This window comes from Bactrocera oleae, chromosome 6, assembly GCF_042242935.1.
Source record: "Bactrocera oleae isolate idBacOlea1 chromosome 6, idBacOlea1, whole genome shotgun sequence".
NCBI lineage: Eukaryota > Metazoa > Arthropoda > Insecta > Diptera > Tephritidae > Bactrocera > Bactrocera oleae.
The window spans coordinates 43,124,542-43,140,635 of NC_091540.1; the positions used below are offsets into that span (position 1 = coordinate 43,124,542).

A 16,094-nucleotide genomic window follows, 5' to 3' on the forward strand; every position below is an offset into this window, starting at 1 on the left:
AATTCCTGTTTTTCTTAATAAAAATTTTCCTATACTTATATGATAAGTAGACATGAATAATTTATTCATTTGCAAACGTCAGTGGCGATTCAACTGTCAAAGTCAATTATTTTTAATCTAATACGACATAACTCAAGGTGTATATGCATGTAATGGGTGATATTTTTTGAGGATTGGAGGGAACATTCGGGTAAATTACTTACCTTACTTCGTCGATAACGGACCGAATGTTCATTTTCAAATGGTCCCTAGAAGCTGATATTTCAATATAGACGATAAACTTTAGGTACTTTGGCAAAAATAACCTTATGGAGTCAAATAACATGACTAGGTGGTGAATGTACAGGCCCCTTTTTATATTATTCCGTCACCAAATGTTGTGGTTTAACTGATATTAGAACATTGATATCGTCGTAATTGATCATAATAGAATCACTGGCCTGTAGCGCTCACCATTGATGGCAACGTTGGCTTTATATTTATATATACGTTTTTAACACTAAACCTACCAGCATTGCATGTATAACTATTCCTACCATGAGCGGTCAAATGACGGATTTTGAAATTACTTATATCTCTTAATATAAAATGAAGAAAATAATTATTTCATAATTAAAAATATAGTTTCTTTTATTTAAAAATAAATCATCTACATTTTATTCCTTATATACAACACTTTTTACAAATTATAGGCTTCTCAATCGCACATTTGCCGCATACGTACTTTTTACATTTTAGACAGAATTTGTTTGTCTTATTTTTTTTGCAATATCTTATCTGACATGTTTTCCGATCACTTGTTTGTGCACTAATGTTTCTGGCTGCTTTTGCTGGCTCTTCTTCCTTGCCTGGCTGTTGCTCTTTTTGATATTCGCTTATAAGTTCTTCTCCCAATTGAAATAAAAAGTTTTGCCTTGATATTAGACTTCCCGTTGTTTCTTTATATAATATCCATGCATTTATCCCGGCTAAGTCTAGGATATTGAAAAATACTTGTAGTGGCCATCTCCGAGATTTAGATTTTACAGAGTATTTTCTGGCCATTTGGTCTGTAACATCTACACCGAATTTGGTGTTATTATATAATCTTATTGTCTCGGGTATACAGGCATCATTTTTTTCAATTTTCACCGAATTATGCATTGAGCTAAGAATCAATACCTTTTTATTTTGTTTAGCCTTATAAACTGTCAGAGTACAATTATTTGTCCGATATAATTTTGTTGAGAAACGTGTCATATTATCTTTTTTCTGTTTTGCCAATTTTGGTAACTCTCTTTTATTTGCTCGAATTGTTCCAACAACCGTAGTTTTTTTTCTAAAAAGTTTAGTCGCTATCGAAATGCTTGTAAAAAAATTGTCCATGGTTATATTTCTTCCCCGACCTGTATACGGTTCTACTAATTTCAGAGCGACAAACTCCCCAAGGGGAACTGAAGGATCTCTGCTTTCATCTTTTCCCAAATAAGGAAAGCCGTTTATTATATATTTGCTATTTACATCGGACGCTAGCCAGAATTTGATGCCAAATTTGCATACGGCAAAATGGCCTGACTAAACAACAGTAGAATGGTATGATATGCCAAAGCCAAACGCATCACCTGATAATGGTGATTCCTGTTGTTCTTGTGTGCTTCACAATGGTCTGACCCAAACAACGGTAAAAATGCCGAAGCTAAAATGCGTCAGCTGATAATGATGATGCCAGATTGCACCTAGAGAATGGTGCTGCCAAATTGTATAGCATAAATCTCTCAAGTTAATGGAACTTATGATGAATCGTTAACAGTATCTATTTTTTAATTTCAGATTTGAGTTTTTGAGAGTATTCTATTACAAAAACATATAAATCGTTCAGTCGGTCAAATGACCGCTCGTGGTAGTTAAAACGGTCTACATAGTTATCTCAAAAATCAAAGAATCGAAAAAGTAGTAAATATTAAAAAAACAATTGTATGCATATTTTAGGAAAAGTCATGAAGTTTAATGGCGGTATAATAACGTGGTGCTTAGAAAATTTTAAAGAAAATTTGAAAACGGTCATTTGACCGCTCGTGGTAGGTTTAGTGTTAAAAAAGTCAGAAGGAACAAAAAAATCTTCAGCAAACAAACTACACTAAACAGTTTTTGTATGCTAGAAAATCTGGTCTAGAGCTATCCCTCTAGGAAATTTTATGCATCTAAAAATGCACCCTATATATTTATACATATTTATGAGATTTATTTGTCGTTTGTGTTGAGTATATTTACCTCAATTACTTACTTAAAAATCGGTCTGCTAACCGACCTAATTTGTTTGCGCAGAAACGAGACATTAATATTCAAGCTTGATTGAAATTAAGACAGCAAGAGACGGCAGTGAATTTAGATTTGTGTAGATCAGCGGAGCTATACTTAGTTTAACTTTGATGGCGGGATTATGGAAATATGAGTTTTAAATTGTATTAATTTATTTTTGTATGTTTGAGGAAGAAATTTGTTAATATTTCTTATATTCGCTACATTAATTTTAATACTTCCATTTTCACACTGCGGCATAAGAATGTCAAAATGGTGCTACTTAATGAATTTGGTTAAAATCGATCGAGCCGGTCTCGAGATATGGGTTTTCACCTAAATATAGCCAGTGCCTCTCCCTTCGTCTAATTTTAACCCTGGCTCCTATAAAACCTGACTAAAATTTAATGTCTCTGGCATATTTATTTATGATTTATTGCGCTTTTAGTAGTTTTTAACAGTTCCTTTATAAGGGAAATGGGAGGGGTTATCATCCATTTTTACAGTGTCGGTAGTGGTGCTTAAGCGATTTATTTTGAGCGAATTTGGTTATTATAGCTTGAATGGCTTAGGATATATGTACATTAAACCTCTTAGAGGGCGGGGTCACGTCCATTTTTTTTTTTTTTAAATTTTTAGCCCACAGGTGCTTCTTGCTACTGCGATCCCCTGCGCCAAATTACAGTTCTATATCTTAATTAAGTACTTAGTTATGGCTCATCTACGAACTTGTCCTTACTCTTTTTGGCAAAGAACTCGTGTACAAAGTTTCATTACGACATGTCAAATTTTACTCAAGTTACAGCTTGCACAGACGGACTGACAGACAGTCAGTTTTAGGTGATACACACAACCGTTAGGTGACCAAAACTATTATACTCTGTAGCAATATGTTGCAAGAGTACATATAAAAACGAAGTAAGCTCTATATGCTCTTGCAGATTTTACAAATAATATATAATATATTTTTTTGCTATATACATATATATGTGTATCTGGGATTTTTAATTTAGTACTATTTTAAATTTCTATCTTTAAGCAATATGCACCAAACTGCAACTTATATAGCCCTAGAGTGAACAGTAAAAACAAAGTCTAGAGTATGACTTGAGCTAAAAGCATTTCATTGCCAAATTCATGTTGGAACTGAAGTACATGACAAATAGTATTGACTTTTTACTATATAAAAATGCATCCATTTGTTTACTATAGGAATGCTACAAAGCATCAAATGCTTATGTGATGTTATATATAGGGTTGTTGTTTATACATACGCAATTTTAAGTGGAAGTGAGGATAAGGTTTATCAACGCGCTCACTTATGTATATATGTACATATGTATATTTGTCAAAAGCTTTCTTGTACAAGCTTGTGTTTCTAAAGTTGATATTTAATTTGTTTACCATATTTTTGCGGTGTGGGATTAAAACTTTTTTTTATTTTTTAATCCGGTATGCTGGATTCAATTTTTTTTTTCAACCCCATATTTGGGAATACAAAATAAATAAAAAATTTGAATTCAAATGTTAATTCAATTATTTTTAGTTAAAACATTGCGGTTTGATTATATTTTTTTACAGAACTTCTGTAATGCAAAATTTCTCAACAAAACTTCGTATATTTTAACGTATCCATAGCAGATTCTTATTAATCGTTTGTTTCTGATTAGATTATAGTCGATTGCTTCTAACTGTCATCAAAGCAATGAGCTGTCAAAATGCGTTTACCGTTTGCGCTTTGTAGTTAAACATGGCTTATATAATATCTAGTTTGATAAGTATTATAAAGTAAAAAGTCTACAAATATCTTCATTGAAATTGTAACACACTTAGAATAATATTGAAAAATACTGTCTCAAGTAAATACCATTCACAGATGCATTTCTTAAAGCAGAATTGGGTATACAAATATATTCACATTGATTTTGATCTGTCAGTTTGAATGGCAGTAAACTGTTTTAGTGGTCCGATCTGAAAAACTTCTTTGAAGCTCGTAGCGTTGCCTTGAAAAATAATCTATGCCAAACTTCGTGGAGATATTATGTCAACTAAAAAGTTCTCCACACATTTTCTAGATTATGCTATAGTGGTACTATATCAGCGGTGATTCACAATTGTGAATATTCTTGGGGAGAAAAGGACGTGTACGAAATTTTAGATCGATATCTCAAAAACTATATACAGACAGAGAGACGGACAGACAGATGGTCTTGGCTAAGACAACTTAGCTCGTCACGCTGATCATTTACACATACATGAGTATGTATACTTGATAGCGTCTCCGACGTTTCCTGTTCAGGGTATTAAAATTACGCCTATCACCAGTGATCATCGTTGTATAGTTTTTGTTGTTGCAATCGATAAATGTAATGCATGTCAAATCAGATTAGCATATAGCTAAGAACAAAGAGCGATAACCTCATTCAATGCTTTTCTAATACATTGCTTCCTATCTTAATGAAAGCACACACCTACATTCAACCACAAATATGTGCATATACATACATATCTATTTGTATGCATTACAAGTTAACTGTCACGATAATTATTCGAATCAGGCGATATGTCAATGGAAAAAAGTAGGAATGCTCCAAACGCTATAAGATTACATATTATTCAATAAACGTATGTACATACAGACATATGTAGGTAGGTATGTATGTGTGTGTACTGCAATAATAATTTTTCACATTGCGGTGATAAGCTCAAGCGTTATCAGCTAACCGACAGCGCACCTGGGAATATGTAAGTGTGTATGAATATGCCTTTGCTTTACTTGCGTTTACAATAAGTTGGGATGAGGTAGTAAACGGTGAACCACTAGGAAATTCCTAATTTTTTCCTTTTGTATAAGTACATATTATGTAGATATGTACGTCTTTGCTAGTCAAATTTGTGCTTCACCCTCTGATAGTTCAATCCTCTAATTGAATTTATTATACTCGATAACGGGGGGAAAAAAAACAATGACAGCTGATTGCACTTAATCACGACTCTCACCTAGCCAAGGATGACATGATGCGAGACTCTCTCATTTTCGCTGATTTTTCTGTTATTCTCTTTCCCTGATTATTAAAATCAGGGAATTTCGAACAGCTGATGTCAAAAAAAGCGGGATGCCAGAAATAAACCAGCTAAAAATAGCTAACAAAGCAGTGCGAAACGAAATTTCAAGGAACGACACAAATACATTTGAATAACTTGCAACTAAATTTTATTTGTTAATTTAATTTAAAACGTTCATTATAAAACCATGATCTTCTATTATGACTTGCTTTGTTTCTTTGTTATATTTTTTTTTTTTTATTTATATGCAAATTTTTTTATGTTATATGATTTTTAAAAAATTTTATAATATAAATAAACGTATATAGGAATGTATATGCGTTATAAAGGCCTACTCGGGGACGGAGCACCTAAAAATAATATTGAAATACAAAATACCCAAAAGTTTTTTTTATAATACCCAATCCATTTTCTTTCGACAGTGGCATGATTGGCAAATGTTATAAAAAATGTGGGTTTTGACAGCTCTCTCTCGATTCAAAGAGTCTCGCATCATTTCATCCTTGACCTAGCCGTCTGACTCATTTTCCTACAATGCGATGATACGAACATACATACATGCTCGAAATTTGCGCGATCGCACAGTGGGCGATTTGATGGACTTAGCGTAACGAAAAACAAATTTTGAACTGAAACTAAGAAAAATTGATTCGGCTCCGATTCCTAAATATTCATTTGTGAAATCGATAGCGTCAAAACCGATTAAGTCGATATCAGTAAGCGACTCTGTTCTTCCGAACCCATGCTTACTTAGCACCACGTGTTCTCTAAAGCTACCGTGCATACTTTGATAATTTTGGAATTGGCGAAATCATATTTTAAATTAACGTTTTGCTCCTAGTTTTTTGCAAGGCTTGGGTAATACTAATGGCGGAACTATAGCACGTCGATTTTTTGAAAATTCTGTTGTATCTGCTAGAATTACTGGTGTGCGCCATGAATTTATAAAACGACTTGGAATCATTTTCCATAAACATTCCATGCTTAATACACAGAATTTTGAAACATGGAGCTGATATCATAGAAAGTGTACCACTTCCGATTGGCATGATGTCGGAAGAAGCATTGGAAACTAGAAATAAAGATTTGAGAAACTTCCGGTTTAATCTTACTCTTATCTTAAAAATACAAGGGAGAATCTAATGAATTCATTGTTAATCTCTTCGAGTTCATTCATAACAAGTTTCTGGCAAAGCCTCTTTATTTGATAGGGAAGCTCAAAATCTGAAATCTGAACATTCCTGAAGAGTCTGAAAACTCCGATTTGGACAAAGAAAATTAAATCAAAATTATTGTTATTTTCTCCTATCAAACCAAAAAAAAAAACAAATAAAAAAAAAATTAAATTAAAAACAAAATTGTTTGAACTTTGTACCTTTCGAAGCTTGTCAAATCGACCACTGTGGACCGCTTCGAAAAATAATAGACTCCGCGTATGTACATACATATACATATATATATATATATATATGTGTAGATACAGATAGTGTAATCATGGCCTCTGTTATCAAACTGCCCTAATAATTAAAGACCAGATATTTATTTAAAAAATTATAAAATATAATTTTAATAAATGTTATTATTGTTTTTTAATTACCATTTAAAAAAAAATCAAAAATAGGGATCACCGTCATCAGTTTTTCTAAAATTATTTGTGGTCTGAAAAAAGTAGTGACATAAAAAAAATTCTCATCATTTTAATAAACTATATTTTATTTAAAAATGGCTATTAGCAAATTATTGTAATAATACTAAAGAAAATCGATTAGTAATTAAGATTAATTTCTTGATTAAAATAATAAATATAATCATTTAAAAATATATGCTTTAAGATATCGTTTTCGTAGTAAAAAACCGAAATATTTATACTCCCGTAACATATGCCATAGTATTATAGTTTTGGTTATAGTAGTATAGTAACGGTTGTTTGTAACACCTGAAACTAATCGAGATTGATATGAACACATCTTCCTTGGTATCCAAAAAATATTGGTATTGCAGATGCGCGGAATAGGACTATTGCCACGCCCAAAAAATGTCATTATTCGAAAACTTATAATTGGGCATGACCCCGCCCCCTAATAGGTTTAATGTACTTATCTCACAAACCATACAAACTAAATGAACCAACTTGCTTAGGAGGAATTCCCTTGACACCTCCTCAAAGAGTGTGAAAATGAGTGAAATCGTAAGATAACCACGCCCACTCTTCATATAACGGTTATGTTGAAAGCTGCTTAAAATGTGATAACACGGAATATTAATACGCAAAAGCATAAACTTTTACAGCTAAGATTGATTGGTTGTTAAGAGAAATGTAAAAGTAAATCTCATAATGGGAAATGGGAAATGGGCGTGGCACCCAATCTAAGACCAAAATATCCATTGCTTCGGTTTGCTCGCGTAGTTTATATGGAGCAGCCCAGGTTAAATTTGATCTAGAGTATACACTCTCATGTATTTATGTATTTTTTCTTTAGAAGAAAATAATTAATATCCCTTTAAAAATGAACTAGGTGTTCATAACGTGTCACCCATTAGAAAGTATATAGTCAATGGTATATAAAATTTAATTATCTCTTTGAAAGGTATTCGATTTGATCAGCAAAGCTTCAATCAAACCATTCTCTGTTTAAGTCATATTAAACAAAAAAACTATAATAAGTAACAGATTTTTAATTGAACAAAATAACTATAATGCGCTTGTGGTTCCATATGTACGAGTATATTCTCAATTAAACATGCGAAACTGGCTCTTTTTATTGCTTTACATACAAGTATTTTATTTTTACAAGCTGAGCAGTTAGTAATACTCAGTAGGCGCATTTGGTAATTCCGCAAGTCACTTCCTATACATTGTATTTTGAACGTTAAAATATGTTATGTATGTACATACATATGTGTGTCTGTGATTATAAGTTTATTCCGTTTTAAACATTTTTCTTAGCGGTTAAGTTTAGGAATTTACATCTTCTTATTTTAATTTAAAATTTTTTAAAAGAAATCTCCAAATGTTATAACCTCTTTTTATATCATATTTATATTTGCATTTACATAACACTCTTTCACAAAGTTATACATGTCCATATATGTATGTATGCTTATACAGACATATGTGTGGATGTATATATGTACGATGATTATACAAAATAGTCTGCTGATTTCGCATGCTTATAAGATATAGATATGTTTGTAGATATATACACGAAAATATAGTTGTTTAGTTTTTGTCTATCATTTGGTTTTAATTTAAATTATTACAGCTTTTTTCCTTGTTGCCAATTTTCGCGCAAACTCTTTTCGGTGACATACCTTAGTTTGTGTTGGCATACAAACATACAAACGTATATGAGTATGGTCAACGCAAGTTTTGTTTGATATTATCGTATATTGGTTTAGAACAGAAAACGACTTCCTACAATTTTATTATAATTGCCTTATCGATCGAATATTGATCTTTTTCAAAAAATTGTTTTTCTTCTTCTGCGTTTGAAATCTTTTCTTTTCCATCGTTTTTGTTCTATTTTGGTAAAATGTCAGTTTAATTTCGAACATATGTCACTTTTCATTGAAACTCCCACCCTAGTTTAGCATGCACGCACTCATACTCATTTCATATGTAAATGCGTGTGGTAGGTATGAAATCAAATGAGTTCATTTTCGGTTATATTCGAATTCATTTTTTTGGGAAGCCGATATTTCTGGAAATTTACATTTTATTTTATTTATTTATTGAAAAAATCACAAAAACAACGCTTTTTTCTGACTTCCAAGTGGAGCTTGTATGCTGAAATTAGCAGTAAGAATAATATCTAGTTGTTGACTGAAATGTTTCAGCATATTGAAAAATTATTTTCGAATATGAAATTCATAAATTTTGAAAATTTGAATTTTTTATTTAATTTTTACTTTCTTTTATTTTTATTATTTCTATTATTTGTTAATTTATATTTTTTATATATTTTATTTTTTTATATATATATTTTTGATTGCCTAGTTCACAGATTCCAACTTACATAAAAAGTATATGCCACTCTGTCATACCCTTTATTAATTGTTTTTAAACTTTTCCAACATTGCAACTAATAATTATTTTTTAATTGCTTAAAAAACTTGTTATCAACATTATTAATCTCAAATTTTACTTTCCTAATCTAAAATAGATTAGTAGCGTTGTGATTTGGTCAATAAACGCCTATCAGCCGCCAATTTGTATATTACTTGAAACAGCGCTGGCAGTAAAAAAAAAAATATTAAAATGTCTATAAATATATTACATAGATAAAGCATTTGCTATATATTATATTATATTATATTATGTATATACCATATGTACATATATGTATCTTTTATGTATTATAATCTAATTTAGAAGTAAGCGAGTACCTTTTCTTATCTCTTTTTATTTATATTCCACACATTTTTAATCCATAATTTATTCTAAAAACTTAATTAATCATCTGTTGTTGTTGCACTTTCTTTTTTTTCCATTACAGATTCCAACTACGCGGTCCATTAATTATCTGGAATACAATGCTCGCCATGTTCAGTATTATGGGCGCCTTTCGAACGGCACCAGAACTTCTGCATGTGCTGCGTCATTATGGACTTTTCCATTCCGTTTGCGTTCCTAGGTAAGTGCCAATGCGAATTAACTTCATGCTTGTTATCTTAAACTACACTTCTTTTATTTTACGTGCCCATTCACTTTGCTTATGCTCAAGTGGCAGCACAGGCGCTCGCCATGCAATCCGGTCATAATTCAATTCCTGAAATGATTCCACTGCTGTAATTCTTAACTTACTTGCTAGTTTAGCGACTTTCATTTTAAATACGGAAAATTTTCGCAATTCATCCTTGACAATCATTCCGTATCGGTCGTCTGCAATTTGTAGCTAATAAAAGCTGACCATAAAGTGCCAAACCAATGTGAACAGACGTTCTAGGCCTGCCGCTCAAGTCCATCCATATATGAATGTGTATGTTGGCCATGACAACTGCCTGACCTTGAGTTTGTTCATCATGACGCAGATTTGCGCGCGCAGTTTACTGTTACAGCTTCAACCGAGTCGAGCCTGCCACTCAAAGCAACTGTGATATTTCCAATTCGGAAACTGGTTTAGCAGCTTTTCTGCTGTGTTGTTTGTTTTCATTTTGATTTTGCTTTAATATTCCTTTATTTGAATTTACATTGTTGTGTATTTGCTTTTGCGTGATTACTGCTTTTACATCTGGTACTTACATATATACACATGCATTATAAGAATATTCTTTAGCGAGTGAGCCGAAAAAGTTGTTCTTAAAATTTTGATTTCTCGAAGCCGGACGCTGGATCGACACCTCACTCGCTTGTTTTGGTTTGATGACCTATCTGTGCTGAACTCACATATGCAACAACATAAGTTTATTCACATATCAATGAGTTAATGGTTTCTGCTTACTGCATTGGTTATTCATCCACTCGGGACTGTTCGTGTTATTTACTTTTTATTTTTGTCAGCTATAATATGTACATACAATTAGTACACATTAGCTAATTTTCACTTGCTTTGATCTTAGATATTTCGTTAATGTATTTCTTATATTGTTTTTACTGCCTTAAACAAAAGTACATACGATTTGGCCCTGTGATTCGCCAAGTTCTAAGAAATTCTACTGCTTTTTCCTGTTAAAGATTTATAAGCTTATACTCAGCGTAACCTCTATGAAGAAGGGCGGAGGTAATGTTCTATAACTCAGAGATTTTTCGAAAATGTTTACTAACTTTATAATTGTTCTCAACAAATATACCATAAAATATATTATATTATTTTCCAATACTTAGAGCCTATTTGATCTTCTGGAGCGGTTAAGGGTTGCTTTTTACGATACAAAAACGGACTGTATAAAAGGCGATTATTATAATCAGTTCACAAGTTTTACGAAAAGATATACTTGTAAACCAAATAACATAATGTTTGTTTGCTTTAATTTGTATGCCCTGAAGAGGGTATATTAAGTTGCCACGAAATTTGTAACATCCAGAAGAAAACATCAGAGCCATATAATGTATAAATATATGATCAGCATGATGAGTTAAGTCGGTTTGGCCATGTCCATCTGAATGCTTGTATATACACGAAATAATCCCTCTGTTTTTGACATATCGATCTGAAGTCTTACAAATTTCATTTTCTCTCCAAGAGGCTGCAACTTTCTCGGAATCGCCAATATCGGATTACTTAAGCACTTATCTGCCATACAAACTGACCGATCCAACTCAAGTTCTTGTATCGATACCTTCTTGATTTGACGAGATACCTTAACCAAATTTGGCATAGCTTATTGTCCAAAGTAAAGCTTCATTCTCCCAAAGTATTATACAGATCGGACCACTACAGCATATAGCTGCCATATAAACTGACCGAACAACATATAGAAACATATTTTTTTATATCCTGTTATATTATATAAAAAATGCACCTGTGAACGTGCAGCAGAAGTTAAATTTTATTCATTTTTTTGCACTCTATCGCTCTGTTTTTCTAATCTACAATTATATTTATTAATTAGTAAATTTTTATAACCATAATTACAAATTAAATTAAATTTTTTTCCATTTCATTCACAGTTACATCGAACAAGATCGCGTTTGCGGTTTCTGGACTTGGTTGTTTGTGCTCTCCAAACTGCCCGAACTTGGCGATACAATATTCATTGTATTGCGAAAGCAGCCACTCATTTTCCTGCACTGGTACCACCACATCACTGTGCTCATCTACTCCTGGTTCTCGTACACCGAGTACACCTCCTCGGCGCGTTGGTTCATCGTCATGAACTACTGTGTACACTCGGTGATGTACTCGTACTACGCGCTAAAGGCGGCGCGCTTCAATCCACCACGCTTCATTGCCATGATCATCACGTCGCTGCAATTAACGCAAATGATTGTCGGCTGTGCGATCAATGTGTGGGCCAATGGCTTCCTCAAGACGCACGGACGTCAATCGTGCAACATCTCACAGAATAACATCAACCTATCGATTGCGATGTACTTCAGCTACTTCGTGCTCTTTGCGCGCTTCTTCTACAAGACATACTTGTCGCCGGCCGGCAAGAAGTCTCGCCGCATGGCAGCATCTTTGGCCGCGCAAAACACCGCCAAACTGTCATCGCCCAGCAGTGACATGTCGAAGTCGTCGCTACTGTCCGACAGCAGCAACGGTGCTCTGAACGGTAGCGCCGCTAACGGTGCTGCTGCGTTTCTGCACAAATCGAAGGTGCAGTAAACGGTGGCGGCGTCAGCGGTGTTGGCAGAGGTTATGTTGTATTTTTCTTGTTTTTGGTGGGGCGTTTTAGCGGGTGCCGAATGGTGAATGTAAGCGTTTGAAATGTATTTTTGAATTCGAGAGCAATGGATAAGTCAAAAGTCAGTAGTCAGTAGTGTGTGCGTTTTAGTTTTCTTTGATGAAAGTTCGGGTCAAGGCACGTATATACATACATACATACGTGCATATGTAGTTGCAGCGAAAGAAACTACTAAGCGGTAAACAGGAAGGGGTGCGAGTGTGTGATGCAGCGAAATTTCAACAAAACAAGCCTGTATTCATTAAATTGTAAAACAAAAAAAAAAATGATTAAATTGATAAAGAAAAAGAACAAATTTATAATGAATGAATTTTGAATATTTTTAATCCTATTTGTAATACGTGTATATGTGTGTGTATACAAGGAAAAAAGAAAAAACAAAAGAAGATATTTTTGAAAAACTGAAATTGTAAACTTCACTTGGTCTCTCAGTTAAACTAATATTTGTGATGAGCCATATGTGTACCCATCAATTTTTCTCGAGTTACATTAGGTATTTTGTATATTATATACATGCATGTGTTGCACACATTAAAATCAACTTAAACAAATGTTAAGCAGCAAGTTTTGCATAAAAACAATTACTTACAACAACAGTTCGTGCGTTTAAAAGTATATACTATGTAGTTATGTGTTTGTTTGCAGCAAAAACAAAAAAATTAAAACAAACACACTAAAGTCCTAAAAAATATTTATTGCCTGCAAGTTTCAATTAACCATTTAATCAATGATGTTTGTTGATACGCAAAAAAAGAAAAATATTTGCTATTTACTTTTTAAAAACACAGCGAAAATGATTATGTGTATATGTATATTAGCTCTTTCTCCCTCTCTCTCTTTCTCTCTCTTTTGCTCTTTATAAGTGCATTTTGTTTAGTTATTAATTAGCGTAATAATTAAAAAGGAAAGCTAACGTTAAAAGACAAGCGCTGAGGCACTAAAAATTAAAGTTTTTGTTCCAAATTGTCATTGGCTCAGAAGCACAGCAATAAAAACCTGTAGCGGTTTTTTAACACATAAAATAACGAAACATATATCGCATTTCTGGAATTAAAGTCAATTTTTTGTGGCATTGCTGAAGTTGAGAAGTTTTTGGAAACACGTTACTGCTGTTTTTAACTTCAAATATAAACTAAAACTTAGCGACGCGCCTAAAAACAAGCTATAAACGGAGTAATATGCATGACAATTGTTATAACAGTTGATTTTCGTGATATTGTGCCTATTTTAGGAAGATAACATATTTACTTCAATGCTTGGTGGTTTAAACTTTAGCGTAGAAGCAGTGCAGAAGCTCCCACAGACACATACTCGCTGAGTTCGCTTAAATAGTTGTGTTTTACTAAGAAAATAAAAAATATTTATTAATTCATTTAATATATTTAATTTTGTTTATTTAGACATTAACAAACTGTAAATGTGCATTTCTAATTCTTACTTGGCAAATGACTGTCGCAACTTCTAACACAAAAACCAAAATTGAACTACAAACATTTCGCACAAAGTTTAAATTTGCAATTTTCAAAACATTCGAAAACGATTTATAAATACAAATTTGCAATATTATAAGTAATAAAATACAAATAATATTGATATACAAGCTCAAATTACATCACATTGTATTGGTGTTTCGTTAATTTATTTAAAAAATGAATAAATATTTTTTTTTATTTAAAAATTGAAATTTTATTACTTTCAATTAAAAATTCAAGAAATTAAAATTTAATTTTTTTATTTCAAAATTAAAATTTAATTTCAAATTTAACGTGCTCAGCATGGAGCATACCACGAATTAGAAAAAAAGCAGTAAAGTAAATGCATGCACACAGTTCAATTTATTAATATAAAATAAAACGAAAACAAAAAAGGTGTTGCCAAATGAATACAAAAAGCACAAAACAAAAAAATTACAAAACGCTATGTTATTAATTAATACAGTAATTAAGTAAATATCAAAACCTTAACAATATTCATTGAAAAAAAGTAATTTTAAATTATAATTCGTAAAAATTTGCTGACAAATTAAAAAGAAAATTGCTTATTAGAATTTAAAATATTATTTACTTTTTAAACTTGCGTACATTGGCACACTAAAGCATTAAAAAACAATTTTTAGAAATATAACTAAAAAAATCGAAATTTTCCAAATTTTGAACTATACAACGCTTAAAGCGGCACTAATAAAGACAGTTATTTATATTTTTACTATGCTATTGTTTGTTTAAACATATGGCTACCTGTAATATTGACTATTATTATTTTTTTTTATCAAATTATGAACTAAACTATTATTTTTGAGGGTGGGTTACAATATTTGTTTAATCACCATGTTTATATATAAACATTTTTTAAGTTTTATTTTGTGTGTTTACGTTAAAAGCATAACTAAAATACAAAATAAATAAATAAAGAACCAACCGATAAAACCACATACAAAGAAAAATCGGCAAAAACAAAATATAATATACAAAATGAAACGTAAATGAAATCTCTACATACATACATACTTACCTTTTTAGTAAGCTGTTTAAATGCTATAGAGCAGACAAAGCAAAAAGAAAGAAAATGTGAAAAAGCGCAAATATTTTTATTTCTTATTTTTACAAGCGAAGAAACAAATATAATATATATAAAGTAAACATTGAATAAATAAATAAATAAAATTATTTAACAAATGGTAATGTAACACGGATTTATGTAAGAAATAAACCAACAACAAAAATTATAATAGTCGTTTATTTTAACTGTAAGTAAACAGCAGGGTTGCAAATACATATTGCAATAAAAAAATAATTGAGTTAACACTATATATATTTTTTTTTGTAATTTCGAAATCCTATAAAAAATTGTGCTTAAATTTTGATTCCCAAAAAAGAAATTTAAAAAATATTTAATCCCAAATACCGGATTGAAAACGATTTAAAACCAAACTTACAATGAAAAACAAAAGAAATTTCAATTAAAATTTTAAAAGGGCAGTTTAAAATCGAAAATTTAATATTCAATTCCAACATCTTGGATCAAAAGTTAAATTTTCAATTTTTAATCCCAAAATCGGAATTAATTTTTATTGAAAACATAATAACACTGTTAAACAGTTATAAAAATTTTGTCGTAATTAAAGCATAAGAATAAAATATGTGTTCCTAAAAATTTTGAAAAAAATACTGTTGACGATTACAAATCGGTCTTTCGGTTACCCAAAACAATTTATCTTGTTGTAGCGGTAGAATCATGCCGAGTTGACAGTCCTTGGCCGGATAAAAATCCGGCTGCGGCTACGTAGACCCGACAGGTGTGGTCACGGAAACGGAAAAAACAATTTGTCGTGGATGCTGCCGCAATCGCGCCTTTGTAATTAATTTTTGAATACAGTAAAATCATAAAAATCCTACAGATTTTCG

General features: G+C 31.7%; 1 protein-coding gene across 3 annotated transcripts in view; it reads left to right on the forward strand.

The window, feature by feature from the left end:
* The window catches only part of Baldspot (elongation of very long chain fatty acids protein baldspot), a 43,861-nt gene extending 28,761 nt beyond the window's left edge, over positions 1-15,100 (forward strand). For all 3 annotated transcript variants that reach the window (XM_014239181.3, XM_014239189.3, XM_014239197.3), the window contains exons 3-4: positions 9,840-9,977; positions 11,954-15,100. In XM_014239181.3, the coding sequence (XP_014094656.1) occupies positions 9,840-9,977; positions 11,954-12,611 (796 nt within the window). In that variant the 3' untranslated portion in view covers positions 12,612-15,100. The remainder of the gene's footprint in view (positions 1-9,839; positions 9,978-11,953) is intronic.
* Positions 15,101-16,094: the final 994 nt, after the last annotated feature.